At 49.5% G+C, this 27,846-nt stretch overlaps 1 protein-coding gene across 1 annotated transcript in view; it reads left to right on the plus strand.

Annotated features, from left to right (window-relative positions):
* The first annotated feature begins 500 nt into the window (after positions 1–500).
* The window catches only part of SLC1A7 (solute carrier family 1 member 7), a 50,616-nt gene continuing 23,270 nt past the window's right edge, over positions 501–27,846 (plus strand). The window contains exons 1-3 of the mRNA XM_068964724.1: positions 501–677; positions 8,784–8,863; positions 25,641–25,856. Coding sequence (XP_068820825.1) covers positions 501–677; positions 8,784–8,863; positions 25,641–25,856 — 473 coding nt within the window. The remainder of the gene's footprint in view (positions 678–8,783; positions 8,864–25,640; positions 25,857–27,846) is intronic.

Genomic DNA, 27,846 nt, shown 5'->3' on the forward strand with positions numbered 1-27,846 from the left:
CCATCTGTAAAATGATGCTTACAGTACTTACTTCTTGAGATTGGTGTTAGAATTAAATGTGGTAATACAAGTCATGGGCACCTGGAACAGCACGTGGCATGCAGTGAATGCTTAATGCTGGTGACGGTTGGCTCTGCTAGGTAGCTATTATTATTAGTTTACTGTTGCTTATTGTCTTGCCTTCAGTTCTTTCTGGAATGAAGCAGAAATGAAAACCAAACCAACCAAACGTTCCTCTGGTTTCTCCCACTAGCTCCTGGTCATCTCCCCTCTTTAAGACGAGCACTTGGCTTTGAGGTCTGAACCCCCAACCACGTGGCCTGCTCTAATTTCCCAGGCTCTAATCTGCTCCTAGCTCCTAATGATGCAGCTGGTAATAGGATTGTGGCTTCCCTCTGGGGCAGCCACACAGGCCATGGCGACTGGCGCTTAGCAACCCCAACCACCCGCCTGCTGAGGAGCCGGAGCCAGGACCCTGTGACTGGGCTGGCCTCCCGTGCATGGAATGGTGCTGTGCCCCGGGCCAGCAGGCTGGGCTCACCATGGTGCTGGGTGCCATCCTGGCACGTGGGAGGGACGTGTGCAAGCGGAATGGACTGCTCATCCTGTCTGTGCTCTCTGTCACCGTGGGCTGCCTCCTTGGCTTCTTCCTGAGGACCCGGCGCCTCTCACCCCAGGTCAGCCACGTGGGGCATCATGGGTCCCCATCTCAGAGGGCTGGGTGGGCCTGAGGGATCTGGGGGTCACGTTCCCACTCCATGACTCCCGGCTGATGTGACAGTGGGTGAGTCACTTTTCTTCTCAGGGTCCCAGTTTTCTCATTTGTAAAGTGGAGTGGGATATGCATTGCAGGACAAGCGTGTGAGAGGAAGTGGCTGCACACTGGCATCTCCAGGTGAATGAGAGGCAAGGGTGCCTTGTGAGAGTACCTGCAGGCTAAGAGATGTAGGGGAGGGAAGAATGGAGTCTGCTGTTGTTGTTCAGCCACCGAGTCGTGTCTGACTCTTTGTGACCCCATGGACTGCAGCACGGCAGGTGTCCCTGTCGCTCACCATCTCCTGGAGTTTGCCCAAGTTCGTGTCTGCAGAATCAGTCCAAGCGGAATGGAGTCTATAAGTGTGCGAAGCAGAGAACCCCTCCTAAAGCAGTTCATGGGCATCCTAGGCAGAGTGGTGAGAGAGAGGGGCATGCAAGATTTGTGAGGGGGAGCGGAGCAAACTATTCACAGCAGCCGGAAAGGACACTGTGAGGCTGGGGCTGGAGCACAAAGGCCATCAGGCTTCTGGATCCTATCACCCAGCGGTGACGTGGGGCAACCTCAAGGAGCTCTGAGCAGGGCACTGACATGGTCAGCCCTGAGCTTGGAGACATCCCTCTGGTGCTGAGTGGAGGATGGGGTAGCGGTAGGCCTGGCAGGGGGCAATGAGGGGATGAGAGTGGGGATGGACAGAGCAGATATGAGAACGGCTTCCCAAAGGAGAAGCTCCAAGATGTGGTGGCTGATTGCATGCGGGGCTGGGGGACGGGGAGATAAGGTAAGCCCTCAGGGCTCTGGCCGGTGTAACAGCAAGGGTGATGACGACTTGCTTGAGGAAGGGCCCTTTTCTCAGTTAGCACCCAGCTCCCGTGGAAGAGGGAGGGACTGTCATGGTGCTGAAGGAAAACCATCATGATGCTGTTAAAATGGTATGGAGGACTTTATTCAGCGCTGTTGTGATAGGTGTCAAGACCATGGTGATACGGGAGAATGATCAGGCGCGACTCCAAATACAACAACGGCAGCTGGGGATTTTCAGCTGATGGGCACAGTGCAGAGGTCAGTGAACAGACAACTACTAAGAAGAGACATCAAGGGTAGGGTAAGGGGATTCTTGCTAAACCCACTAACAAGATGCTTGCTGAAGGCAGAGTCAGGGGCTTCTCACTAAATTGACTTAGCAGGATTTTTGCTACAAATAGGTGAAGCAGGATGAAGAAAAGGCCCAAGGATGAGGCTCAGTTGAAAAGAGGACTTAGGATAACCTGTCCAAAGTTTGGTCAAGGAGAGAGTTTTTGTCAGTGGCTTTCTGGAAGATTCCCTATCTCACAGAATTCCTGTCTCTGCAGTTCAGCGATATTTAATATGATCTCTACAACAGGGGCTCAAGGCATCAGATTTCATCATCCAGGAGAAGGAAAACATCCCTCTCTGGGAATCGAGCCCACTATTATGATAGTGACACTGTTAAACTGCTGTCAGTTATTTAGGGAGAAGCATGGACTCTGGAGGCAGAGAATTCTGAACTTGGACTCTACTAGTAATGGCTGTGTGGCCATGGGCAAAATCCTATCTCCTTTCTGAAGCTCAGTTTCCTTATCTGCAAAATGGAGGGGGTGGGACTATATGTCTGCTAGCATTGCTGGGAAGGGTAAACAGGGAGTCATCAGTGACCAGATGCAGTGGGCGCTTAGTGAGCGTTACTTCACTCCTCCTTCCCTTACTTACGAGTCCAGGTCCTACCAAGAACCACCTCATATGTCCCGAATCTGATAGAAATTTTTCCAGACCTGCCCACATCTGAAATGACATTCTCCTCCCACACTCACCCCAGGCTCATCCCTCCACTGGAGCCCAGCCACTGGCAGTCTTGCTTCAGAGTCATTTGTGAATAATCTATTTCTCCCATCAAATTTTGACTTGTTGACTATCACATGGGCTTTCTTGATCCAAAATGCGAGCCTAGCTAAGTGTCACAGAGAGAACACTCAACAAATTGCTGAATTAAACTGGCAATGGCACAATCTGCAAGCCACTTTAATTTTCTTCAGCAGCTAAAATATATCTCTTGCAGGAAGATTATTTTGTGAAAACAAATTGAAATGCCTATTATTAAAAGCCAGACTCATCTGGGGCCTCCTTTGCCAAAGCTGCCTTCCCCATCTGTTTGGAAATGCAAACGTGTTCCGGTCTGGATTAACCTGCCAGATAAACTGAAGGAAGGATGTGGAGTCTTAGAACAATTATTTTGCAGGAATTGGCTTTCTCAGCATCTTACTTTGAAATCCAGGAGTTGTTTGTTTGATCTCTGCCTGTGACTCAGAAACCAAACCCTTCTTATTTTGTAAGCTTATGCAACAAGGCAAAAATCATAAACAATATGCAAAAGGGTAGAATGTCCTATTTGTGAAAAGAACTTACAAAGTCACAAGATTTATCTTTGGAAATGGGTATCTTGTTTAAAAACATAGATCATTTTTGAGAGTTCCAGTTAAACCATGGTGAATTTATAATTGTACCCATTTTTCTTTCCTTTCTGGGATACCACTAAAACTGTAGCAATGGGGCTGTTTAAAGATATAAGCTCCCATGAACAAAGATGATACAAAAGGAGACACTTAAGAAAGAAGTTGAGGAATTACAATACATTAGATGAGAAGTGGATGGAGCTGAATACTCTCATTTAGTAGAGCACAGAAAGCTGAATTCTGTGTCCGTAGAAGCAGATACCACTTGAGCTTGTCTTGGAAAACTCCAGAAGGGCTCGGGACTTGACAACACAGGGTGCTGCAGGAGGCAAAGGTCAGGTATGCTGCTGAAATCAGGGATGCTGGCTAGGATTTTGTAACTGGAGCAGTTAGACCCCTAGGTCCCTTCCAGTTCATGTAATCAGGGGATTCCTTATCTACTATCTCCATCCCCCTGCTTGACACAAGGAACCAGAGAAGCTTGACTAAGAGATGTTAGGCCCACCTGTAAGTGTTGGGGGAGGGGAGGTGATGAGGCTCATGCTTCAAGAGAATTAGTGAACAAACATCTGCATCCCGAGTGTGGGGTCCACCTGTGACTGCTGTCAGCTGGGCTTAGGCACAGCCACACCTCCACCTCGCCAGAAGTAGAAAGGGACTTCTCAGTGAAGCCTCAGAGGAAAGACCTCCAAATTCTGCTGTGAAGGAGAATCCTCCCCGCAGTGAAACCACCAGATCCTCACCCATCAGTCTTCCTTGAGGAGCCTTCAGTTGACAAGTCCCACGCATTCATACAGAGGTTTAGTGCTTCACACTTACGCATAAGCAGAAGGCAAACTCAAACCTGCTAATGTGGAAGACAGCGAGACCAGACAAATAGCACTGAGGGGCTCTCTAGTAAAGCATGGGCAATGCCGGGAGTAGAAGAACACTTTCTAATCTTTTCTTAAGTTCTTCAGGAATATGAGAGAAGATATAGTGACTATAAAACAGAACAGCATGCAAAAGGAAGGAATAATTCAATAATAAGAAAGAGATTTTGGAAATTAAAAGTAGATGAGCCAAGATAAAAATGTCAATAGCTGAGAGAAAGCTGCTACTCCAGAAAGTAAAACAAAAAGAGATGAAAATAGAAAAAGAATATATAAGAAAATTAGAATGTCCAACATTCATCTTACTAATAAAAGTTTTAAAGAGAGCTAACAGAAAAAAGTGGAGAGAAAAATTTCACAAAGAAAACAAGACTATTTCTCAGAAGTGAAAGGTATAAGCACAGTACTATGAATTTTTTTAAAAAGAAGAGATGCTCATACCATGATCTATTACCATGGAAATTATCAAAAAGGCTAGAGATAAATAAATGATCCTAAAATGGTTCTGAGAGAATAAAACAGGTCTAATGTAAAGAATGGGCTTCTTAAGTGGAGTTAGTAGTAAAGAACTCTCCTGCCAATGCAGTAGGCGTAAGAGACAGGGGTTCGATCCCTGGGTCGGGAAGATTTCAAGGAGGAGGGCATGGCAATCCACTCGAGTGTTCTTGCCTGGAGAATCCCATGGACAGAGGAGCCTGGCAAGCTACAGTTCAGAGGGTCACACAGAGTCAGACACAACTGAAGCAACTTAGAACATACACACCTACGGTGTAAAGAATAGGAAGTAAGGATAGCTTCAAACATCTTAAGTGATGGTGGAATCTAGAAGACAAAAAGGAAATGCCTTTGAAATTTGGGGGGGAAACTCTTTCAAGCCAGGAATCTTATACAAAGCCAATCTATTATCAGAGGTAAAGGTACAATAAAGGCATTTTTACTATGTAAGGGGCTTCCCAGGTGGCGCTAGTGGTACAGAACCCACCTGCCAATGCAGGAGACATAAGAGACGTGGGTTTGATCCCTGGGTTGGGAAAATCCCCTAAAGAAGGCAATGGGCAGCCCACTCCTAGTCTTGCCTGGGAAGCCCCATGGACAGAGGAGCTTGGCAGGCTACAGTCCACGGGGTCAGAAAGAGATAGACATGACTTAGCGACTAAAGAACTATGTAAGACTCAGAAGTTTCTCTCCCATTTGCCCTTACTGAGGAATCTACCAAAGGAGATGCTCCAGCAAAACAAGGAGGCAAACCGAGAAGACAAGGACCCAGGAAAGAAGGGATCCTAGACAGGACAAAGTCCCAAAGAAGAGGCCCGTGGCAACCACTGCCCTAGACAGCAGTCTATGCAGCCTGGAAAAAGAGGATGGAGAGCTTTTGGACTGAGACCCCAGGAGCCTAAAAAGGGGCCCACGTGTTTGAGTATATAGGAAATACTATTAGGCATTTTAAAAGAGATGTTAAAGCATTTTGAAGGAACTAATGAATGGTTCACAGAAAACAAGGTAAATGAAAACTCAGTCAGTTACTAATTTCAGGAAGTAAATGAAGATTGTACAAAAGGGGGCCATGGTTGGTTCAACAGTGTGCAATATGTTGTGACCAGAATTTTTAAATCTTGGCAATTAGTTTAACGAAAAAATGATATAATGGTGAAATGATAGGAAGAAAAAGGGAATAAGAACTAAGCCCTCATCTGTCATGGCAGGGAAGTTAATAGATGTCAAAAAGATATATCTGGAAATAGCATTATAACCATATTATTTACAAATAACAATACTAAAGGAGAAACGGCTAGAGCAGTTGAGGATGGTCACTCCTGGGAAGTTGGTTGAGGATAAAGATGGATGAGGAACGGCTGTTTTTTATCATTGTGTGGTATGTTTCTTCAGTTGTGTCTGACTCTTTTGTGATCCCATTGACTGTAGACTGCCAGGCTCCTCTGTCCATGGGGATGCTCCAGGTAAGAGCACTGGAGTGAGTAGCCGTGCCCTCCTCTGGAGGATCTTCCCGACCTGGAGATCAAACCTGAGTATCTTACGTCTCATTATAGAGCTATCTAAAGTAAAGAATATATAGAAGATGGGAACACCAAACCACTTTACCTGCTTCCTGAGAAACCTGTAGGCAGGTCAAGAAGCAACAGAACCGGACATGAAACAATAGACTGGCTCAAAATTGGGAAAGGAGTACATCAAGGCTGTATATTGTCACCCTGCTTATTTAACTTACATGCAGAGTACATTGTGTGAAATGCTGGGCTGGATGAAGCAAAAGCTGGAATCCAGATTGCAGGGAGAAATATCAATAACCTCACATATGCAGATGACACCACCCTAATGGCAGAAAGTGAAGAGGAACTAAAGAGCCTCTTGATGAAGGTGAAAGAGGAGAGTGAAAAAGCTGCCTTAAAACTCAACATTCAAAAAACAAAGATCATGGCACCTGGTCCCATCACTTCACTGCAAATAGATGGGAAAACAATGGAAACAGTGTCAGGCTTTATTTTGGGGGCTCTAAAATCACTGCAGATGGTGACTGCAGCCATGAAATTAAAAGACGCTTGCTGCTTGGAAGAAAAACTATGACCAGCCTAGACAGAATGTTGAAAAGCAGAGACTTTAGTTTGCTGACAAAAGTCCATCTAGTCAAAGCTATGGTTTTTCAAGTAGTCATGTATGGATGTGCGAGTTGGACCATAAAGAAGGCTGAGCACCAAATAATTGATGCTTTTGAACTGTGGTTCAACTCTAGAGAGTTCTCTAGAGTTACTTGGGCTGCAAGGAGATTCAACCAGTCCATCCTAAAGGAGATCAGTCCTGGGTGTTCATTGGAAGGGCTGATGTTGAAGCTGAAACTCCAATACTTTGGCCATCTGATGTGAAGAACTGACTCATTTGAAAAGACCCTGATGCTGGGAAAGATTGAGGGCAGGAGGAGAAGCGGGTAACAGAAGACAAGATGGTTGGGTGGCATCACTGACACAATGGCCTTGAGTTTGCACAAGCTCAGGGAGACAGAGAAGGACAAAGAAGCCTGGCATGCTGCAGTCCATGGTGTTGCAAAGATTTGGACATGACTGAGCAACTGAACAACAATATACATGGATTAAAATTAATTCAAAAGACAAAGTCATAATGGGCATATATTTAAAAGTAGATTTTCAGGTGTTTTGGAAATCATGGAAGGAGACTGGGAGGCCCTGTTTCTGTCCTGCACTATTGTGCTAACTCACTCTTGTGGGCAAATCACCTCCCTCTCCTGGCTCAGCTTTCTCATCTATAAAATGAGTCAGCGGCTGGACTAGAAGATCTTTAACACCCCTTCTCAGCACCAGCATTCTATAATTTGGGGCTTTTCAAAGTATCAGACCAGTAACCAAAGCTATGTTTGGCTTTGGGTTTACAAAAAAATATTTATAAGTACAAAAATTTAAGTCATATGGTGTTTGTTTCAAAGTCTTGTACTGGCCTCACCCACAAGCTTACCCTCTGAGGAAAGTGGACTCAAGCTAGCATTGCCAGAAATAACAAAATTGAATTAAGTTAAATTTAAAAAGAACACATCCAGCTAAATTCGAATTTCAGATAAACAATGAATAAAGGAATTCCCTGGTGGTCCAGTGGTTAAGACTCTGCGTTTCTACTGCTGGGGGCACGGGTTTGATCCCTAGTTGGGGAAATAAGAACCCACAAGCTGTGTGGCTGGGGCAAAACAAACAAACAAAAGCAAAAAATCACCTACAAATAATTTTTAGTATAAGTAAAGAACAAATATTTGTTGTTTATCTGACATTCAAACTTAACTGGCCCTCAGGGCACCTTCCTCTTCAGTTATCAGGTTCCAGTTACGTGACCAGTTACTCTGGAGACAGCAGATTGGGCAAGGACCTGGTGCTCTAATCCAAGGGCCCCCAGATAGGGGGAAACCAGCAGGTTATGAGGAAGCTGCTTCTAAGAACCGTGCCCAGAAAGGGCTCTTTAATTCAGAGAGTGGTGTCTCACCAACCAATCTGATTCTCTGTCTTTCAGCATTGTAAATGTGAGCCCTGGTTCAAAGGGCTGGTAAGCATTCATGAAAATGTGGGGTGAGGGGACCCAGTTCAGAAGGGAAACTGACTCAAGAATGCTGTGGTCTGTTTATGAGTCAGTGTTCTCATAAAGTAGACCGACAACTTCTCTGGTGCAGAAACTGTGCCTCATTCACTCTTGAGTGTCCAGTATGGGCTGAATGAATGTGCGAACAGTATGCAACCCTGCCCTCTTGCCACGTATCATCATTTCAGACAGATTTGGAGCAAGGCTAGGAGGATGAATGTACAGAGTTGGGGGAGGGAGATGATTTAATGTGATTACTAGCCATTTATTCTCATCCAGGCTCTCTGCCAAGTGCCCTATGTGCATCTTCTCATTTAAGCCTCCCAGTGGCCCTGTGAAATGGTTAGGACCCTCATGTTACAGATGAGAAAGACTCAGAGAGGTTGAGTAACTTGCTTGAGGCCACAAAGCTACCTACAGGGGGTCAAGATTAGAACCCAAGTCTGTTTGGCTCCAGAGCCAGTGTTTTCTCCACGGACTCTGCCGTCCATGTGTTAGACGGGAGAATATGGGTGAAATGGTGCTCTGAAGGTTGTAAACTAACTGTGAAGCCCATATCGTCTGCTCTAACCTCAGCTCTTGCTGTGTTTTCAGGAAATTAGTTACTTCCAGTTTCCGGGAGAGCTCTTGATGAGGATGTTGAAGATGCTGATCCTTCCACTGGTAGTCTCCAGGTGAGGGGCAGGTGTTCGGCTGGGAGGGCTGGGGTGGGGTTTCCGGGAGAGGCTTCTGTACAGATTCCATCTGGGCCCTGCTCCTGCGGTGGGTGTCTGGACTGTAGGCTCTGGATGGCATGGTTGTAGGGTCCTTATGGGAAGTAGGCTGTGGCACGGGCTGCTGGAGTCTGGCTCATTCAGTGGCACCCATTGTTTCAATCCCTTTCAGTGGACACTTTATTGACTTGAGCAAGTGATTTGGAGTCCTAGAAATTGACCTGACTCCAGGGTAGCTCAGGGTCAGGGAGTTAAGGCCCTGTTCCCAAGGAGAGGCTCTAGGTGGTGAATGCAGCAAGGCATGGGGAAAAGGTGACCTTGGAGACGATCACAAGATGATATCCTGGCTCAGCTGTGGGCTGTACTGGCTGTAGAAACTCAGGCAGGTTGTCAGACTCCTCTGAGCCTCAGTTTCCTCATCTGTAAAATAAGAATAAAAACACCTACTCCAAAAAGTTGCTGTGAGGACTATTGGAGGCTGTCTATTTGCTAAACATTCAAGGACTGAGCACAGGCTTTGAGGGAAGACAGGTGGGAGATGAAGCTGGAGGATGGGTTCTTGATCACAAAAGACCTTGAATACCAGGTTAAAACATTCAGTCTTTACCCATTAGGGTGAGGGCCAGTGCAAATCCTTGGAGGTCACCTGGTGTCTACCACAGATGTGCTGGTGAATTTGACCAATGTCCTGGTCCTCTCTAGGTCTTGGAATTTTCAGCTGTATAATGAGTTGGTGGCTCCAGATGTTGTCCAAGAACCCTTTAGTCTAAGACCATGGGTTTAGAACCCTCACCTCCTAGGACTTGTGTGCAGGAAGGGAAGTGGACAAGCCTCTGAATCCTGGATTCAGGTGGCGCCTGGATGTAGGGGGCTCTATCCCCTTGGCCAGGGTCATTAGCCTTCTCAGCCTCCTTATTGCTAAGGAGGGAGCCAGCTCCTCTTCCTTGCCCCTGTAGGGTGACAGAGATAATGGTCCCCCATTATCTAAAAGGCCAGCTAATGGTGTTTTCTGCTGACTGTAGGAGCCTTGCCAAGCTCAGTTCAGCTTCATGCAGGCAGCATTTGGGTCTCTCAGGACTCAACCTTCAAGGCTCTGCTAAAAGGCCACTTCCCTGCAGAAGCCCTCCCTGACTCCTCAAGCCTCTTCAGTGGTTGCCTCCTCTTCATTCACTGAGTCAGGGAATCTGTCAAGGTCACCAGTAGCCTCCCTATTGCTACATCCAAAGGACACCCTGAGTTCTTGCTCTGCATGACCTGTTCACAACATTTCATACACTTGATACAATGGTTGGTCACTCTTTCCCTCTTAAAACACTCCTCCCTCTGATGTTACTCCCTCCAGCTTTGTCTGCTCTCTGCCCCTTCATCCCCGTCTCATCCGCCTCTAATCAACCTCTGAATGTTGCAATTTCTCAGGCCTTTCCTCATCTGTCCTCATGGCTTTAACATACCACCAATAAGCCCAGCTTATAGCTCTCCCTCCCCGACCTCTCTTCTGAGAATTGCTCAAACTACCTACCTGTCACTGTGTGTGTGTGTATGTGTGTGCTCGGTCATGTCCGACTCTTTGAGACCCCATGAACTGTAGCCCACCAGGTTCCTCGGTCCATGGAATTTCCCAGGCAAGAATACTGGAGTGGGTTGCTGTTTCCTGCTCCAGGGAATCTTCCTGACCCAGGGATCAGACCCATGTCTCCTGCATTTCCTGTATTGACAAGTGGACTCTTTACCACTGTGCCACCTGGGACATTGCCACTTGATATTTCATGAGGATTTCAATTTAGCGTAATCAACATGACATTTTACCCTGTAAACCCATTCCTTTTCCTGTTTTCTGCGTGTCAGTAAGCAGCAACTCCACCTACCCAGTTATTGAAGCCTCTGTGTTTATTCTCTTCCCTACCCCAGCTCATCTGTCAGCAACTCCAGTTGATTCTTCCCCACAACTAGAACCCATCATCATCCCCACCACAGGTGCAGACTCTGCTGTGACATCACTGGTCTCCAGGCTTGGGTTTTTGTTCCCCTCTCAACTGTTCTCCGAAGAAGGCAATGGCAACCCACTCCGGTACTCTTGCTTGGAAACTCCCGTGGACGGAGGAGCCTGGTAGGCTGCAGTCCATGGGGTCGCTACAAGTCAGACACGACTGAGCGACTTCACTTTCACTTTCCACTTTCATGCATTGGAGAAGGAAATGGCAACCCACTCCAGTGTTCTTGCCTGGAGAATCCCAGGGATGGCGGAGCCTGGTAGGCTGCGGTCTATGGGGTCGCATAGAGTTGGACACGACTGAAGTGACTCAGCAGTAGCATCTGTTCTCCACCTGGTGTCCAGAACGGTCTCATGAAAAGTCCATCCGGCCATGCCATTCATTCACCTAAAACCCTTCAATGGCTCCCATGGCATTTAGTATAAACTTCAGACCCTTAACCTAACTAGGAGGCCCTTCAGGGTTCTCCCAGCCTGTGCTCCACCTCATCTCATGCCTCACTCACTCCAGCATCCTGGCCTCTTAGCTCTGTAAGCAAATCAAACCCTCCACATCTCAGAGTCCTACACATCTCAAGACCTTCCTTCTGCCTGGAGCCTGCTTCCCCAGCACTTTCCATGTCTTCACCGCCTTAGAAAGGCCCCCCCCACCCATCGCCCTTCACTACCACTCGTACTCTCCCCCATCATGCCCTCTCCCTTTTCTTGCTTAGCACTTACTATGTATTATTATTCTATATGTATTTCATTAACTTGTTTGTCTTCCACTGGACTATACTTTCTGTGAAGACAGAGGCAGTATTCTGTTGAGGTTCCACCCAGGAACTTGTCAAATGCCTGGCACGCTATAAGTGCTTATTAATACTGGCTGAGTGGATTAATGAGTTCAACAATTGCGCTTTCTGGCATGTGGCCCTGTACTGAGTGCTGTAGATGCAGAGATGAATGAGGGTCTGTTCACTATCTGCTCACAGGCTGTGAGGGAGACCGATGAGGAAATAGACTATTACACAACAGCCAAATAAACACGCTGCCGGAGGAACACAGGACTCTGCTTTTTTGCTTCCTTTTCCCCAGTTGTATAGCAATGGGGCATCTTCATCATCCTTTGCTGTTGACCTTACTCACTGCCAGGGTGTGGCCTCTTACTCATGACAGAAACACTCCAAATGAAGTGGCCCTTGCATGGACCCTGGAGTCAGGCAGACCTGCCTGGGTTCACATCCTGGCTCTGCCATTTCCTAGCTGTGTGACTTTGGGCAAGTTATTTAACTTAAAACAAAACCCTGAAGTCAGAGTCAAAGGCCTGGGTCCTAGGCCAGCTTCTGCCACAAATCGCCATGTGATCTTGGGGCAGGCAAGTTTACCTGGGCCTCAGTTTACCCAGGCTACCCAGTGATTTTAGGCCCATCCAGCTCTCTGAGTCCTGGCTCTCAAAGGCCTGGTCTCACGCACAAGCGCTTTCTCTTGGCTGAAAGTGGAATGTGGTATTAACTTCAGAAAAGCCAGTGCGTGTTTATGTTTCATGTGTTTATATTATATAGTTTGGGCTGGTGCAGAGCAACTGTGTCACTGAAAAATGAAAGTGCTTTAAAACTTTCCTATTAAGGGAGAATTAAACCTTCTTGGGAGAAAACGACACGTTTCTGAGCCCCTAACTGCTCCATCCCTGAGCCTGACTTCCTTTAGCTTCAGCTGGTCTGTAATCCATCTGTCCATCCACTACCCATGGTTCCCTGAGCTCTTGCTCTTGGCCAGCCCAGGGCCAGGTATTTCTGTCCTCAAGGAGCGGCCACTCTGGTTTGGGGCTTGTCACTCAGGACAGAGTAAAATCACCAAAGCTGCTTTGAAAACTCAACTGTCAGGTCTCATTCCCAGCTTGCTGAACCAGAACTGCCAAAGGGCCCAAACAGATTTGTTTTAAAAGTTCCACAAGTGTTCTAATGGTTTGAAAAGAAACCCGGATGACTTGGGATCAGAACTTCTGGCTGAATAGCTAAAGAGCCTGGCTTGAGGGCTGTTGCTCTTCAGTTCCCGGGCCTCCAAGTTGTACCCTCAGGAGACAGAGGCTTCCTGCCATGTAAATTGCTCCAGGGCAGTGCAAGGATACACATCAAGGCACATTTGCTTCAATTCCAGTAATCTGCAAGTTGGGGTCCCAAAGCCTGGCACCCATTCCCCTCTTCCTGGAGAATCTGCCTCCCTTCCCTACACCAAGCCCCTGGCATCAGGCTGGTCCCCTTGTTAATTTCTAAGCATGCCACATACCACCTCTGCTCAGGCTGCTCCCCTCCCACGAATGCCCTCTTCACCTCTTAATTAAGCCCCCCTCTATGTACACAAGGGCATGGATCACTAGGGGTCACCTTAGGGTGTGTCCACCTGTTTTTTGTCTCCATACCTTCCTTCTCCTACCCCTTCAAGACCAGCCAGAAATCCTACCCTCCTTGTCTTTAAAAGTCATCTCCACTCACGCCCTGTTCCTAGAGTGGGGTTGGGTGGAAGTGCTGCCCAGCTTCTGGTCCTAGTGGCTCATCAAGGAATTTCTTCTGAACATGGACAACCTCCTTACCATAAAAAGGATCCTGAAGAATATGAATTCATCTCTCTCTCAGGGACATCACAGGGTCTGGTACATCGTATGTGCCTAAGAAATGCTTTTTAAATGAACAAAGATCAGTGGAAAGAAGTTGAGGCAGAATTCAGGCAAGGTTTATGAACAACATTTGAACTGACCCTTGGACAATGATTCGGAGTTATCTTTTTAAAATGGTTTGCACTTTTAAAAGTTACATAAGCAAATTACAAACACTGTGGATAACAACAAAAAATCCTATCATTCCACATCCCTAATTCTGCCCCTATTCTTTTTCCTGAAAACATTTGTTCTTGTCTTTCTTAGTAGTGAAATCACTAGGCCCAGGGTGTGGTCCTTGGCTTACTGATTCAGAAACTCAACCTCATCTGAGCCCCTGAATTGATCATGCCTGTCCTCTGATACCTGCAAGAAGCAACCAAATAAACCAAACGTCAATTTGTTCATCCACAGAGATAAATAAAATTGCCAAGGAGGACAAATGCACACAGCCTCTGGCCAGAGCTTTTCTCCCTATTGGCTCATCACTTGGGGACCTCAGTGGTTAAATCTGTTTGCTGGCAGGACAATTATTTAACGGTATAATAACCAGTATGAGTCTAGGTTTGCCATTTTTAGTCTTCAGGGCCCAGGTGGTGGAGTTCCATCCTACATGCATTTAAATACAGTGAATTCAATCACATGTGGTATGAAAAAGAGAGAAAACAATTTAAAGGAGACAAATGGCTTCCCCCATTCAAAGAGCTATGTCCTGGGTGCCTGTACCGTGGGGGAGCTGGGTCCCCACTCTAAGCCAGTCTCAGTTCCCACATGTCTTGCAGAGGGAGCATCTCCCCACATGGCTGCGGTGATTCTAGGCCATGAAGAGAGGATTGCATGGTTTCTTTTTCACAGCTGGTGATCACCTGAAGAAATAGCAACCCAAAACTCGGAGGAAAACTGTCCTGAATGAAAGTATATACCTCCTGAACTTTATGAACAATTTAAGAGATCTTCAAGGGCAAATCTAATTATGAATGGTTTTTGCTTTATGTACTGACTTGAGGACTGAATATACACAAGCAGGAAGCCCATTTTCTTCCTTCTGAGACCTGCACCCATTGGCCAAGATCAGCTTATAAGTATTAATAGGTGAAAAGAGTACGGGAACATCTGATCTTGCCACTAGCCCTGTTGCTCTGGTTCCTTCCACAGAGTGTCTCTGTTGAGCACGGTCCTGCATGGATTGGTTCAAGCTTAAACATGGCCCTTTGCAGGTACATGTACCTGCTCAAGCCACAGGGATGCTCAGTTCTGGCTCCCAGGTCATACGAGAGAGCTCAGTCATGGTTCTTCAAAACAACCTCAGTCATGCTCTGAGATTAGCTCACTGTGGTTGAGCCCTGAGTCCATTCTCCCCCATGGTGAGTTAGCCCTGGAGGTCTTTAGTGCTGACAGACCTTGGTCGTGGGTGCCCTAGTAAACCCTGATTCCAACTTCAAAGTGCAAGAAGCAGGGGTTGGGGTCTTCGTCTCTTTTTTCTCGGAAGGCCCCTGAGCCTCTCATGCAAATTAGTGCCCCTTTCCATAACTCGGCAGATCTTAAAGTCTCAAGGAGGGGCACTTCCATCAAACTGCAAGTCTCTCTCTGCCCCTGCACAATGTGTGCCTTCTTGCCTTACAATTGCCACTTGAAAAATTCTAAAAATGACAACTGCAAGGAACACAGAAGCCTCAGACAAAATTTAGAAAGCTCTGCCTCATGTTACACTGGCATAGGAACTAGCAGTCTGATGGTTAGGACCTGCCATGGCATTGTCCTTGGACAGTGCTAAGGACCTTACCACTCTCTGCTGTCTTCTCTGTGCTCCACGGCTGACTGATCCCATGCTAATTACACCTTCTTTCATTAGAAAAGTCAAGCCTTTGGAGCCTTCCTTTCCCATTTTCTCCCTGTAATATCACTTGTTGCTACCCTGATCCCTTTCGCTTTACATTTATTATTTAACCCAGTTTACATTTATGGTTTAACCCAAAGAATATTGGCAACTTTCTGTTCCTTTATGCTCTTGGAAGATACCTCACTGCTGTGCTGTGCTTAGTCACTCCATCATGTTGGACTCTTTGCGACCCCATGGACTATAGCCCGCCAGGCTCCTCTGTCCATGGGGATTCTCCAGGCAAGAATACTGGAGTGGGTTGCCACGCCCTCCTTCAGGGGATCTTCCCAACCCAGGGATCAAACCCGGTTCTCCTGTATTACAGGCAGATTCTTCACTGCCTGAGCCATGAAGGAAGCCCTCAGATTTACCCCAGCATCTGTTATTTACCACACTCTTCACTTTGACCATAAAATAGACACAATGCTATCTGCAAACTTATAAAGAAGTTCCTAGCAGGTGCTATGGGGAAGGGGGTGGGGACCATTTTGGCCCCAATGAGGTTGGACATTGCTTCTAATGTTGGGAGGTCATCTAAGCCTTGTTTTCACACATCTCCAGACAAGAGTGATGCAAGGAACCTGGGGTGGGTCAAATCAGCATCTGGATCCAGCTAGGGACTCCAAATCTCCACTTGTTTTTTTTTGCCAAACTCTCCTCTCCCCTCATTCTTCAACGTCTTAAACCAGGCATCATTCAAGGAAAACTGAATCCATATGTTTGTGACTCATTGATGCTGAACATGGCAGAATGTTTTATTAGCTCCACATCGTAGCAGAGAAATCCACGGGTGTGTGGGTTAATATGTAAATGTGTGCTGTAGGGCTTTACACACGTGTATTGTGTGAGTGTATGTGTGTACATGTATATGTATTGCTTTTCTATTGTAAGAATTTTAGACTGATTTTTCTCAGAATGAGGAAGTCTTGTTTGGCCAAAGAAACTCAACCCTCCCTTCTCCCCCTTCCTGAGGAACTCTAGTTTGGCAGACAACTACCAAACACCCACGTTCTAACTTACTGGAGATGGTCCTGGGCCAAGCCGCCACTGAAATCTGGCTTGAGAGCCAGTCTACAGGGGGCAGCTGCCCGGGGCGTCCCAGGGTAGACAGTCAGTGGGAGGGAGGCAGGAGGAATGGGCAGCCTGCACTTCTGAACTCTGCCCCACAAGCCACGGGGCAACTGTTCTTAGCAGAGCTCTGTTGACCTCTCTGATGGGAGCCCTGGGATCACTCTTTGGCCCTCTTGCCCAGTCAGCTGATCACCTTACTCATCAGGAGGGGAAACAAAGCCCAGCTGTGGGGCTATGGGTGGGGTCAGAGCATCAGCTTGGTGACTCCAAAAAACTTTCAGATTTTTATCACCCATCACAGACTCCCAGGCTCTTTTCCCCTTCCAGTTAGAGAATTCCTACTTATCCTTCAAGGATCTTCTCAGCAGCCACCTCCTATGGGAACACTAGCCTGATTCCCAGGCTGGGCTAGACCTCTGTTCTGATCTCTCTCAACCCAACCATGCCCCAGGGCTTTGTGATGTCCATCCTCCAGGTCTCTCCACCCACCTGAGGACCACAAACCCTCCTCCTTCCTTTTTAGGAGCCCACAGCACGCAGAGCAAGTGTTCAACATGGGGCATTCTGGGGACATACGTGAGTCTAGGGAGGTGGGTGAGGTCTTGAAAAAGCTCCTGCTACTCTCCTCTGTGGACAACCACTGTATGGGGAGGGAAGTTCAAGAGCCTGGGGCGGGTGGGCCCAGCTGGACTAGACACTAGCTGCCCCTCTGATAGAAGGAGGGGAGGCCCGGGACCTGTGTTCCCATATCCTTTGGGTGGGTGCTTTCTCTCCCTCTAAACATGGCATGGGGCCCTGGTCATAACCAGTTATGATGGATATCCCAGGAAAGCCGTTCCTAATGGTGGAAGTGACTACCCGAGACCATAAGGCCGAGTCATGGTCACCTGTGGGAACACTGGCTCCCTCCACCTGATATTTTTTGCTTCGCGGAAAATAAAGGGGTAGGGGACTGGAAACTGGATGGATCCTTACTGCTCTTGGGAATGCAGCCTTCCCAGTGCAAAGTGGTTGAGACTGACATATGGTCACTGCAGCTGAGGCTCCTCCCAGCTTTGGCTTTTGACCGAGTTCAAGCTTGTTATTTGCAAGTTCCCAATCCATCCCCTTCTCGTGGCCAGGGGCCTGGGCAGGGGGACCTGCAGAAGGCAGGTGGGGACACAGCAGCACCCCCAGACCCATGCCTGTCTCCTGGCCACCGCTACTCCCCCTTCTCTCATCCCGCCTCCCACACTCTGAGCCCTGAACTTAGTCCCCACCTTCCCACTCACCCTGGTCCCATGGAATCTACAGTGGAACCAAAGAGGTTTTGTCTGCGTGGCTCCAGGGGCGCAGGGCTGGGCTCAGTGTAGAAATTCTCTTCCCTGGAGGCAGACGTCATACTAATAAGTATAACTAGCCCACAGTGGAGGTAGTGAGTTCTCTGTCCTCTGAGGTATGCAAACAAAGATGGTAGAGTAATTCCCACCCTTGGGAAGGGGGTGCTGGAGCCAGAAGACCTAGACCTTAGCCAAGTGGGAGCCTAGGCATCCTGCCTTAGATCTCAGAAGAAGTTTGGCTTGAGGGTGGGGCTGTGGCCAGGACAGCTGGGAAGTGTAATTCGGTGCTAACGTGGCACTTGCTGTCAGCTGCCGGGCCTATGGTCTGCTCAGGGGAAGGAAAAAGACCTGAGTACTTGGTAGGGCTGACGGGACTCCCACGGACCCCTGGATGGCTCCATCTTTTGCCTGTTGGGTGAACTGCCTGCAGCTGCACCCAGGGGCAAGCTTAGTAGAGCTTCCCTGACTAGGTCAGCCGAGGCCAGAGCCCAAGGACTTGGCTCCTTCCTGTCTTTAACTTCCCAGTGCAGGATGTTGTGGAAGTTGTCATGCTGGTAAACCAAATCTACTTACTAGTTCAAATCTACTTACTTACTATGTGATTTGAGCAAGTTGCTTGCACACCTCCAGTGACTAGGAGCTCACTACTTCTCAAGGAGGTCCTTCCAGGGCAGGACAGCTGTCTCTAGAAAGTTATTCCTGGGGTTGAGCTGAGCGCTGCTTCCCCATGACTTTTCCCATGGATCCCAGTGTTTCCAGGGTCTGCTCTGCTATGCTCCACAGCCCCCGCCCTCCAGGCTGGTGTTACTGTCCCCCACCACTTACCCCAGCTGCCTTCTCTGGGGCACACACCTCCCTCCTTTGTCCCTTTGGGTCTCAATGTCAAGGGCAGGTCTGTAGCCTCTTCAGCAAGCCCTCCAGGCTTCTAGCTACACAGGCTGCCCTTCGGCAGCCTCATTTCCCATTGACTCACCAAGCTGGCAGCAAACAAATGCCCCAAATCCCCCTTCCGCGTGCTGCTGCTGGGGCTCAGCCCTCCTCCGCCCCAGTGTTTGTGCTCCCTGGGGTGTTGGAGCCAAGTATGGCTCTGCATGTGTCCATGTTCATCTTTATCATGTCAGTCTAAACTAGCCTGAGTTCTGCTTAGTTCCAACTCCCTCATCCAGCACCTTGGCTGTTCCTCCCAGCTTCCCATCCTCCTCAAATCTGATCCACATGCTGTCAGCGCCCTTGGCCAAGTCATTGATAAAAACAACCAGGAAGGAGAGGGCTAAAGGGAGAGCGCCAAAGCACAGCTCCAGAGTCCCTCCTGGGTTCTCAGTACTCACAAGAAGGCTCTGCCTGCAATAATCATTCTCACAGTTCTCAGGAGACCCTGTGCCAACTACCTCAATGTCACATGGACACACAGTGCCAGGGGCACTTTGCTAACCTGGCAAGGGAAACGAGGCTGGTCCTGGTGACTTGTTCTCCAGAACTCACAGTGGGTGCTCATGGTCATCAGAAGTCACCCCCTATCACAATCTTGTCTAGAATTTCACCCTGGCTTAACGCACACACCCACACCAGCAAACCTGCACCCAAGCCAAGCCAGGCCCTGAGCTCTCAGGACCTAGAACTGAGCCAGATTCTACCCTTCCCTAGAGGGGCTCACGGTCTGCTCTGGCAGGTGGCCATGGAACATTCGATGACAGCACAGAGGTATGCTAGTAACTGGAATGTGCTGACTACTTGCTATGTACCAGTCACTATTCTAAACCTAGACTAACCCTCACAGTAAACTGTCACTGCCCTCATTGTGGAAAAGGACATGGCAGCCCACTTCAGTATTGTTGCCTGGAAAATTTCATGGACAAAAGAGCCTGGTGGGCTACAGTCCATGGGGTCACGGAGTCAGACATGACTGAGGGACTGAGCACATCCCTATTTTATCGTCCAGTGGGAACTGAGGCACACAGAGGCTCAGGAACTTGCCTGAGCCTCCCACACAGTGAGGGCTGTGTGCAGGCAACCAGGAGCTGCCTGGCCTGGTCTGGCGGGCTCAGGAGGCCCTCAGAAGGAGGAGGTACTGAGTGGAGACTGGAAAAATGGGTAACAGCAGGAGAGAACTGGAAAAAAAGCAGGGAGGGCAGGGGCAAGGCAGCAGCGTCCCCTCACTGTTCACTGCGCCACTCAGCATGTGTTCCTGCCAGCCTGCCCAGTGCCAGAGCTGGCTGGTCCCTGGGGATTCAGAAGTGAGCGTGCCAGCAGAGTGCCCTGGAACAAACTGGGAAGTACAGGGTGCCCTGGGGAAGTGAATGAGATGGCCATAATCAGGGAAGGCTTTCCAGAGGATCTGAGGTCTGAGCTGGAAACTGGTTGGGTTGGAGAGATGTACGTGGGGTGGGGTAGGGGGTACCAGGCTTAAGGAACAACCAGCGCAAAGGTGGTTCAAGGAGCAGCAGTGAGAATGGGGTGGCCAGAGAGGTACCGGTGAGGAGAAGAGTGGTTCTAAGGCTTTGAAGGAGTGTGGGCAGTTCCTAAGGGCCAGAGGGGGCCACCATGCACTTCTAACAGGGCGGGGCCCCCAGCAGTCTGAGCAGTCTGTCCGCCTTCCACAGTGAAGTATGCAGGGAGCAGTGGGTACCTCTTCTGGTTATATAGGGTCACGATACTCAACTCAGGGGTGTGCATGAGAACAGATGAGGGCCAGCAGCAGCCTTTTTCTCCCTCCTGGAGGAGGCTGGCAACAGCACCTCCCTTTCCCTACCCCTGCAAGTGGAGCAATTACCAGATTACCAGATGGCAATAGGCTGGGCCCAGGGGCCAGTCAGCCCCCCAATCACATCAATCTCTTGAAACACAATCCCAGGCCCAGCACAGTGGCCAGATGGCTTAGGAGGGAGTTCCAGACTTTGGGCTTCCTGAAGCTCTTCCCAGGGCCCTTGAGGATGTGGGGGGTTCCCAGGAGCACCCCCACTCTGGGAGTTGGGAAGGCAAATTTGCCTAGTCTTCCCTCACTATAAATTACAGAGTCAGAAGGAACATTCGAAGTCAATCTCATGGAATCTCCCACTAAGTCTGGAAGCCTTGATACAGCATTCCAAAGGTGGCCACCCAGGACCTCCAAAGATGTGGAGCTCACTCCCACAAATCTGAGGGCAGTGGCCACGGGGCAGGTCTCTGAGACCGGAGAACTCTGAGAGCTGAACTAAAGAGGGATTACATGGACTGAATCACACTAAAATTGTGATTAGCCGAATCTGGAAGGCCTTTTACTTCCATAGGAGTTAAACCAGATCTGTACCATGGGGAGTCACTGTGGGAGAAGGGAAACCCCACAGGGTTGAACTCCAAGCCCCTGTCCCAATTTTAACTCTACAGCTGACCAGCTGGGCAGTTTGGTCAATCATTTCCACCCCCTTATTTTTCTTATCTGTAACTTAAACTGTGCAGCCCAATAAGGCAGTCCCTAGTCATAAGTGACTGCTGAACCTTTGAAATGTGGCTAAGTGCAACAGAAAAACAGAACTTCTTGTTTTTAATTGATTTAAATTAAAAATTTAAGACCAGAAGTAGTTTTTCTAAGCTTTTTCTATTGGTTACACATTGAAATGATAATATTTTGGATATACTTGATTAAAATATTAAAGTTAATTCCACCAAAAATGAACATCACCTGTTTCTTTTGACTTTTTTTTTTAACTGTGACTACTAAAAAATTCAACATTACAGAGTAGTTCACCTTATCATCCCATCAGGCAACACTGACACAGGAGATTAAGGATCCAGTGAAGTAGATGTTCAGGTGTTTGGGGACAGTTAAGGTCCAGACAAATTTTGGTCTATGTGGCTGCTGGTACTTGAGGTTGTGTTTTTCATCACACAAGCAAGACGTGCTCATTCTAGAAATAATAGAGAATGTGGAAAAACAATAAAAACAGAACAGAAATTGCCTATAATCCCAGCACCCAAAGACAGCTACTGGTAAATTTTCTCATTTTTTCCCCTGTGCATGACCACGTGACCTAACACTCTTTGCAGACCACTCGACCCCAGCCTGTAGGTTCTCAGAAAGGCCACTTTAATGGCTTGGCCTCAAAGCCTACACCTCAAGGAGCCCCCTCCAGCTGAACGGCAGGACCTTGCACTTCCTTTTCTGTGACCGTGAGTTCCAGGAGTGGCCGCTGCCTCCTGTGAAATCCAGGCCTCCTGCACTCAGCTCCTGTTCTGCTCGGCCTCTGCCGTCGCTTGTGGTCACCCCAGTGCTGCTGGCACCAGCCTGGCGAGGGGAGGCGAGGGTCGGCTCTGTCGTGTTGTCAGCAGCTCGCAGCTGCTCCCGCTTCCCTTCAGCCAGGAGGGAAAGCTTTTCCATGCTAGGGGCTGGGAGCGCGACTCCTGAGCGGAATCACCTGGGTCCCGGGTGAAGGAATTCTTTCCATTTTATCCATGAGCCCTCTCCTCTCCAGAGCCCCCGTGTCAGGGGTCCCCTCTGGCTGTATCTAGAACTGGCACTCCCTTTCTTACCACATCTCATCTGTTCCTGAGAGGGCACTAACCCCGTGTGAGACTTCTTCCTCGGGGTGACCTACTAAGGGACCCTTGCTTCTTTCTGGGATCGGATTTTCACCTACACCCCTCTCCTGCACAATCCCTCAAGCACATCTATGTTTATCTGGACTACAGAAGCTCCAGGGCACCCTGTAGAGAGCGAAAGTATCTCATACTTCGCTTTCCCCACTTGACATTAAATAGGAACACGTTTCCAATGAAACCATCACTTCTAATGGCTTCATAGAACCCTATTGCATGAATAGGTTGTAACTTTTAATGTAACCTGCCTCAGTGGTTTAAGATGGCCCCATGTTTTTGCTCTTACAAATACTACTTCCCTATATACTTTGTTTACTTTCATATTCTCAGGCCTAAGGAATGTTTAGCTTTCCCTTTTCAGACTTCCAGCCAATCCTACTAGATCTGTGGTTAAACCCTACCCTCCTCCGTGTTCTCCTTGGGCTGGCACTCAAGGCTACTCCCACCTCTGAGCTTAGTCCATCTCTTCTGTCCCGATGTCACCCAACCTAAAATATGACCTGAGCTCTGACCACATTAAGCACCACAGTGTCCCCGCACTTTCCAGCCTCTCGGCCTCCCTGTTGGCTTCTGGTGTCCCACTGCCTGGCACCTCTGCCCCCATCTCCAAATCTTCTTCATCTTCCAGTGCCCTCTCCTCCAGGTAGCCCTTCCTTATTTCTCCTAGCTGGAAGTGATCCCTCCCTCCTCCGAATGAAGACAGCATGTCCTTGTCCCCTCCTTTGTGGTAACATCATGATGCAAACATCATGTCCTTGAGTCCACTTCTGTCTCAAGTGTCCAGGTCTGTCTTGTTCCCCACCCGCCTGCCACAGCAAGAGCTGCTTGAGGGACGGATTCTGATTTCTTTCTGTGGGCACAGGGCATGGCACAGAGTGGACATGCACTGCTGCTGCTGCTGCTAAGTTGCTTCAGTCGTGTCCGACTCTGTGCAGCCCCATAGACGGCAGCCCACCAGGCTCCCCCGTCCCTTGGATTCTCCAGGCAAGAACACTGGAGTGGGTTGCCATTTCCTTCTCCAATGCATGAAAGTGAAAAGTGAAAGGGAAGTCGCTCAGTCGTGTCCGACTCTTAGCGACCCCATGGACTGCAGCCCACCAGGCTCCTCCATCCATGGGATTTTCCCAGCAAGAGTACTGGAGTGGGGTGCCATTGCCTTCTCCAAGGACATGCACTAAAGGACTAAATAACTACATGGGTGAAAGAGGACAGGCCTGGAGCTAGGGACTGAGTTCTGGTCCAGCCAGCCACTAGTGTCCTGGCTCAGGGCCAGGGCCTCCCTATGGCCTGCAGTAGTTGGACTTGGCTCTGGGGGAGTCTGTTACGGTCAGAGGCCCATTGGCCCTGGGCTGATGTGCTGGGCCTTGTCTGGGGATAATCTCTCTCATGGATAATGTTGCAGGGCAGCCCCTCATTTCTCCATTCAATCTCATTACCGGCCCTTCAGGATTTACATTTAAGACCCACCCTAAGCCCATCACTAACATATGGTATCATGGCAGACAGACATGAATGGAGATTGCAAATATGGCCTCATTCATTCATTCACTCCTTCACTCAGCGGACTATACTCTAGCAGTTCTGGAGTGTGGGTTCTGGCTCCACGGGCCCAGCATTGAATCAGACCCAGGCTCAGCCCTGGAGGTGCTTTCAATAAATAGTCAACAGTTTAGTGAGGTGGGACTGGGACAGCACAGGGATAGTGGGATCCCAGCAAAGGGGTCTTACTCCTGTCTGATGGTCAGGGAAGGCTTCCTGGAGGAGGAGACCTTTAAACTGTGTCTTAAAAGAGGAGTGGGCCTTTGCTACAGCAAAGAGCAGGGTGCTCATAGGCAGTGGTTACAGCCTGGGGTTGGGGAGAGGCTTTCTGTGCTCAGCTCTGATGCCTGCTGCAGTCTAATGATAAGAGGAGGTGGATGGGAAGGGATTATCTTCTCTTGTTTACATGATTAAAACCAGACAAATACTTCCTTTATCTGAAAGAATGAAAGGGCTTTGGGGAAAAATCCTTTCGGCAGCAAAGCAAAGTGCAAGCATCTCCTTAACTGACCTCACCTGCTCCCCCCACACCCTCAACCCCCTCACCCACACCCCCAACCTCCCCCATCCCCCTCCCCCCCCAACAGCCACGAGAAGAATAGCTCCAGGGTTGACCTGCTCTGGTGGGTGGCAGGCAGAGGTGGGGAGGAGTCAAGAGGAATGAGACCCACAAGACCCTTCTCACAACCTCCCACGTGGAGAATCTGGACCAGGGCACTAACCCAAGCCGGCCACAGGGTGGCACCTCTCAGGGAAAATCTTACCATGCTCCATTTTACAGATGCAGCTCCTGACGTCCAAAGATGGACGCCTGGGTCACAGAGCCAGATCGCCAACTCCCAGCCCAGGGCTCTAACTCACTCCCTCATTCAGTTTCAGTCATGAGTTCATTCAAAAGCCTGCATTAACCACCTGCCTGGGGCAGCACCGAAAACTCATGCTGGGCACGAAGGACACACAGGGAAGTCAGACCTGCCCCTCTGCTCACATGTCCTCAGTCTGATGAGGGAGACAGACAGTGACAACTAGGGTCATGAGAGGGCAGCCCAGGGCTTGTGGGGACTCTCCCCAATGGGGCCCTAACTCTGGGGGAGAGGCAGGTAGTCCAAAGAGACTTCACTCAAGAGGCGGCACTGAGCTTGGTCTCATCTGCTGGGTAGGAGCTGGGCAACTGAACGGAGCTGCTGCTGCTGCTGCTGCTAAGTCGCTCCAGTCATGTTCGACTCTGTGCGACCCCATAGACGGCAGCCCACCAGGCTCTGCTGTCCCTGGGATTCTCCAGGCAAGAACATTGGAGTGGGTTGCCATTTCCTTCTCCAATGCATGAAAGAGGAAAGTGATAGTGAAGTCGCTCAGTCGTGTCCAACTCTTAGCGACCCCATGGACTGCAGCCTACCAGGCTCCTCCACCCATGGATTTTCCAGGCAAGAGTACCGGAGTGGGGTGCCATTGCCTTCTCCAGAACGGAGCTGCTAAGATGACAGAAAACAAAAGAAAGAGCATGTGGAAAAGTCTAGAAGTGTGAATGGGCTTGACTGATGACACTGGGCAAGGGGACAAAAGCAGAGGGAGGCTCGATGGAGCCAGGGGATTAGGAGTGGGAGGATCCCTGTGCCTGCTCATTCCCAGGAGCTCTGCGAGGGTGCCGGGCAGAGCAAGGAGGGGATGAGAGTGGGTGCGCCTGAGTGCTTGGCCTACCCACCCACAGACGCTGACACCCACCGCTCTCCCAGCTTGATGTCCGGCCTCGCCTCCCTGGATGCCAAGACCTCCAGCCGCCTGGGCATCCTCACCGTGGCATACTACCTGTGGACCACCTTCGTGGCGGTCATCGTGGGCATCATCATGGTCTCCATCATCCATCCGGGTGGCGCAGCCCAGAAGGAGATGACTGAGCAGAGCGGGAAGCCCATCATGAGCTCAGCCGACCCCCTGCTGGACCTCATTCGGTAACCCCTGCGGCCAGCACCCTGCTTGGCAGTGCCACACCCCGTGGGGCTGCTGACTCCACAGGCCCAGCCCTGCCTGTCACCCCAGGAGCGGGAGAGGGAGTGGAGACGGGTGCTCAGGGTCTTCTCTTGATCACTCGTGGTCACAAAGGGTCAGCTACAGAGGCCACACTCTGCCCCTCCACCCCATGCTCCCCCCAGGCTCACACTGAACTGTTCACCCCCATCAGGATGGGATGAGCAGGCGGGCAAAGGGGATGCAGTAAGGACATTCCTCAGGAAGGCAACAGCTGCACAAAAGTCCTGAGCTGGGCGTGGTGTTGTAGGGAGAAGTCATGGGCCATTCTGGGTCCTGAGGTGTAAAGGGGGAGGTGGACAGTCACTGTTGGAGGAGTCGGTTGGGGCCAGACCATGAAAAGCATTGGGAACCAGACCAAAAATCGCATTTTATCCTAAAGGCCACAGGAAATGGGTTTTAGACATAGGAGTGCCATGATCCAATTCAGAAGGCTTACTCTGTCCGCCAGAGTGCTGGTGGATAGGATTGGGGGTGCACGGCCAGAGAGGAAGACAGAGGAAGGGACGGGGCCAGGGTGGTAGCCACGGGCCTGGGGGGAGAAGTGGAAGAGGTGGGGCTGCTGATTTGAAGGGCATGAAGGTGTCTGGCCTGGGCACCTGAGTGGACAGCAGCGTGGTTACCAGGTCAGAGGACAGTGTGGAGCAGGTGTGGATCTCCTGGTGGTTGGCTGCTGGATCTGAATCCTGTGGGGAGTCTGAGCCAGAGATGGAGGTTGGGAGAACAGCAGATAGAGGCCTTAAGAAGACCCCGATGGCAAAGGGGTCTCCCAGGACAGTGTGGGTATGGACAGCAGGGCTGGGATCGAGCCCGGGGAAGCACCACATTGGAAACAGTTTATTGGGCTGAACAGGGTGTCCCATTAAACTTGCTCTGTGGACTTCTTCCAGTCCCTCCCACTTTCTTGCCAATTTCAGATATAAGAAATCCAGTTCAGGACTTGCCTGGAGGTCTAGTGATTAAGACTCCCCACTGCCAGTACAGGGGGCAGAGTTTCCATCCCTGGTTGGGGAAATAAGATCCCATGTGACACGCTGCATAACCAAAAAAAAAAAAATTTTGTAAGAAATCCAGTCCAATCTAACAGTAAAACTCCAAACTCACTCCATTTAAAACGGATCGCGTCCTAGCCTTTGCTGATTCAGACGTGGAAATTGGAGTGAGGAAGAAGGTCATAGCAGGTTTTTCCTTCTTTCTTGCTCCATCTCCTTTCCTGTTGCTGGCTCTGGGGCTGCACAGCCGAGAGGGAGCGGGATGGCTAGCAAAGTCCTCCTTTGCTGGAAGTGGAGTGAGCTGGGGCAGGTGCTCCCTGATTGTATTTCTTCAGGGGAGCCGTTGTGAGCTCTTTGCTGCCCCTTCTATCCTCACCTGTTATCCCCTTGACTCAGACACTCCCTGCACCATTTGGCTGCTCAGGATGCCCTCCTTAGCCCTGACCTTTGGTGTCTGGAGACACCTCACCACCACTCACTCCAGTGATCCTCTTAGGCAGAGTCCCTTCTGCAAAGTTCACACTGGCCTGTGGAACACACACACACACACACACACACACACACACACACATCCTTTGTGGATGTGCAGGCCTTTCCCAGGTCCTTTGGACATGAGTCAGGCACCAGGTCCTACACACCACAGATCCTAGAGGACACAGCCAAGGCCTTTGAGTAGTTCTCTAGCAGTCCTCTCGTCCCCTATGGGGGTAGATGCCCAGCATACAATCCCTCTCTCTCCCTTTCTTTTTCTCTCAAGTAACCCTTGCCCTCTGTATCAGTTAGCTGTTGCTGTGTGAGAAACCATCCAAAGACCTAGTGCCTTAAAACAACAACCACATGGCTACAGGTCAGATGGACGTTCCCGCTGACTTGGACTGGGCTCGGCTGAGCTGGCTCGTGTGTCTGCAGGCAGCTGGCCGCT

Source organism: Capricornis sumatraensis, chromosome 2 (genome assembly GCF_032405125.1).
Source record: "Capricornis sumatraensis isolate serow.1 chromosome 2, serow.2, whole genome shotgun sequence".
In the NCBI taxonomy this organism is placed as follows: Eukaryota; Metazoa; Chordata; class Mammalia; order Artiodactyla; family Bovidae; genus Capricornis; species Capricornis sumatraensis.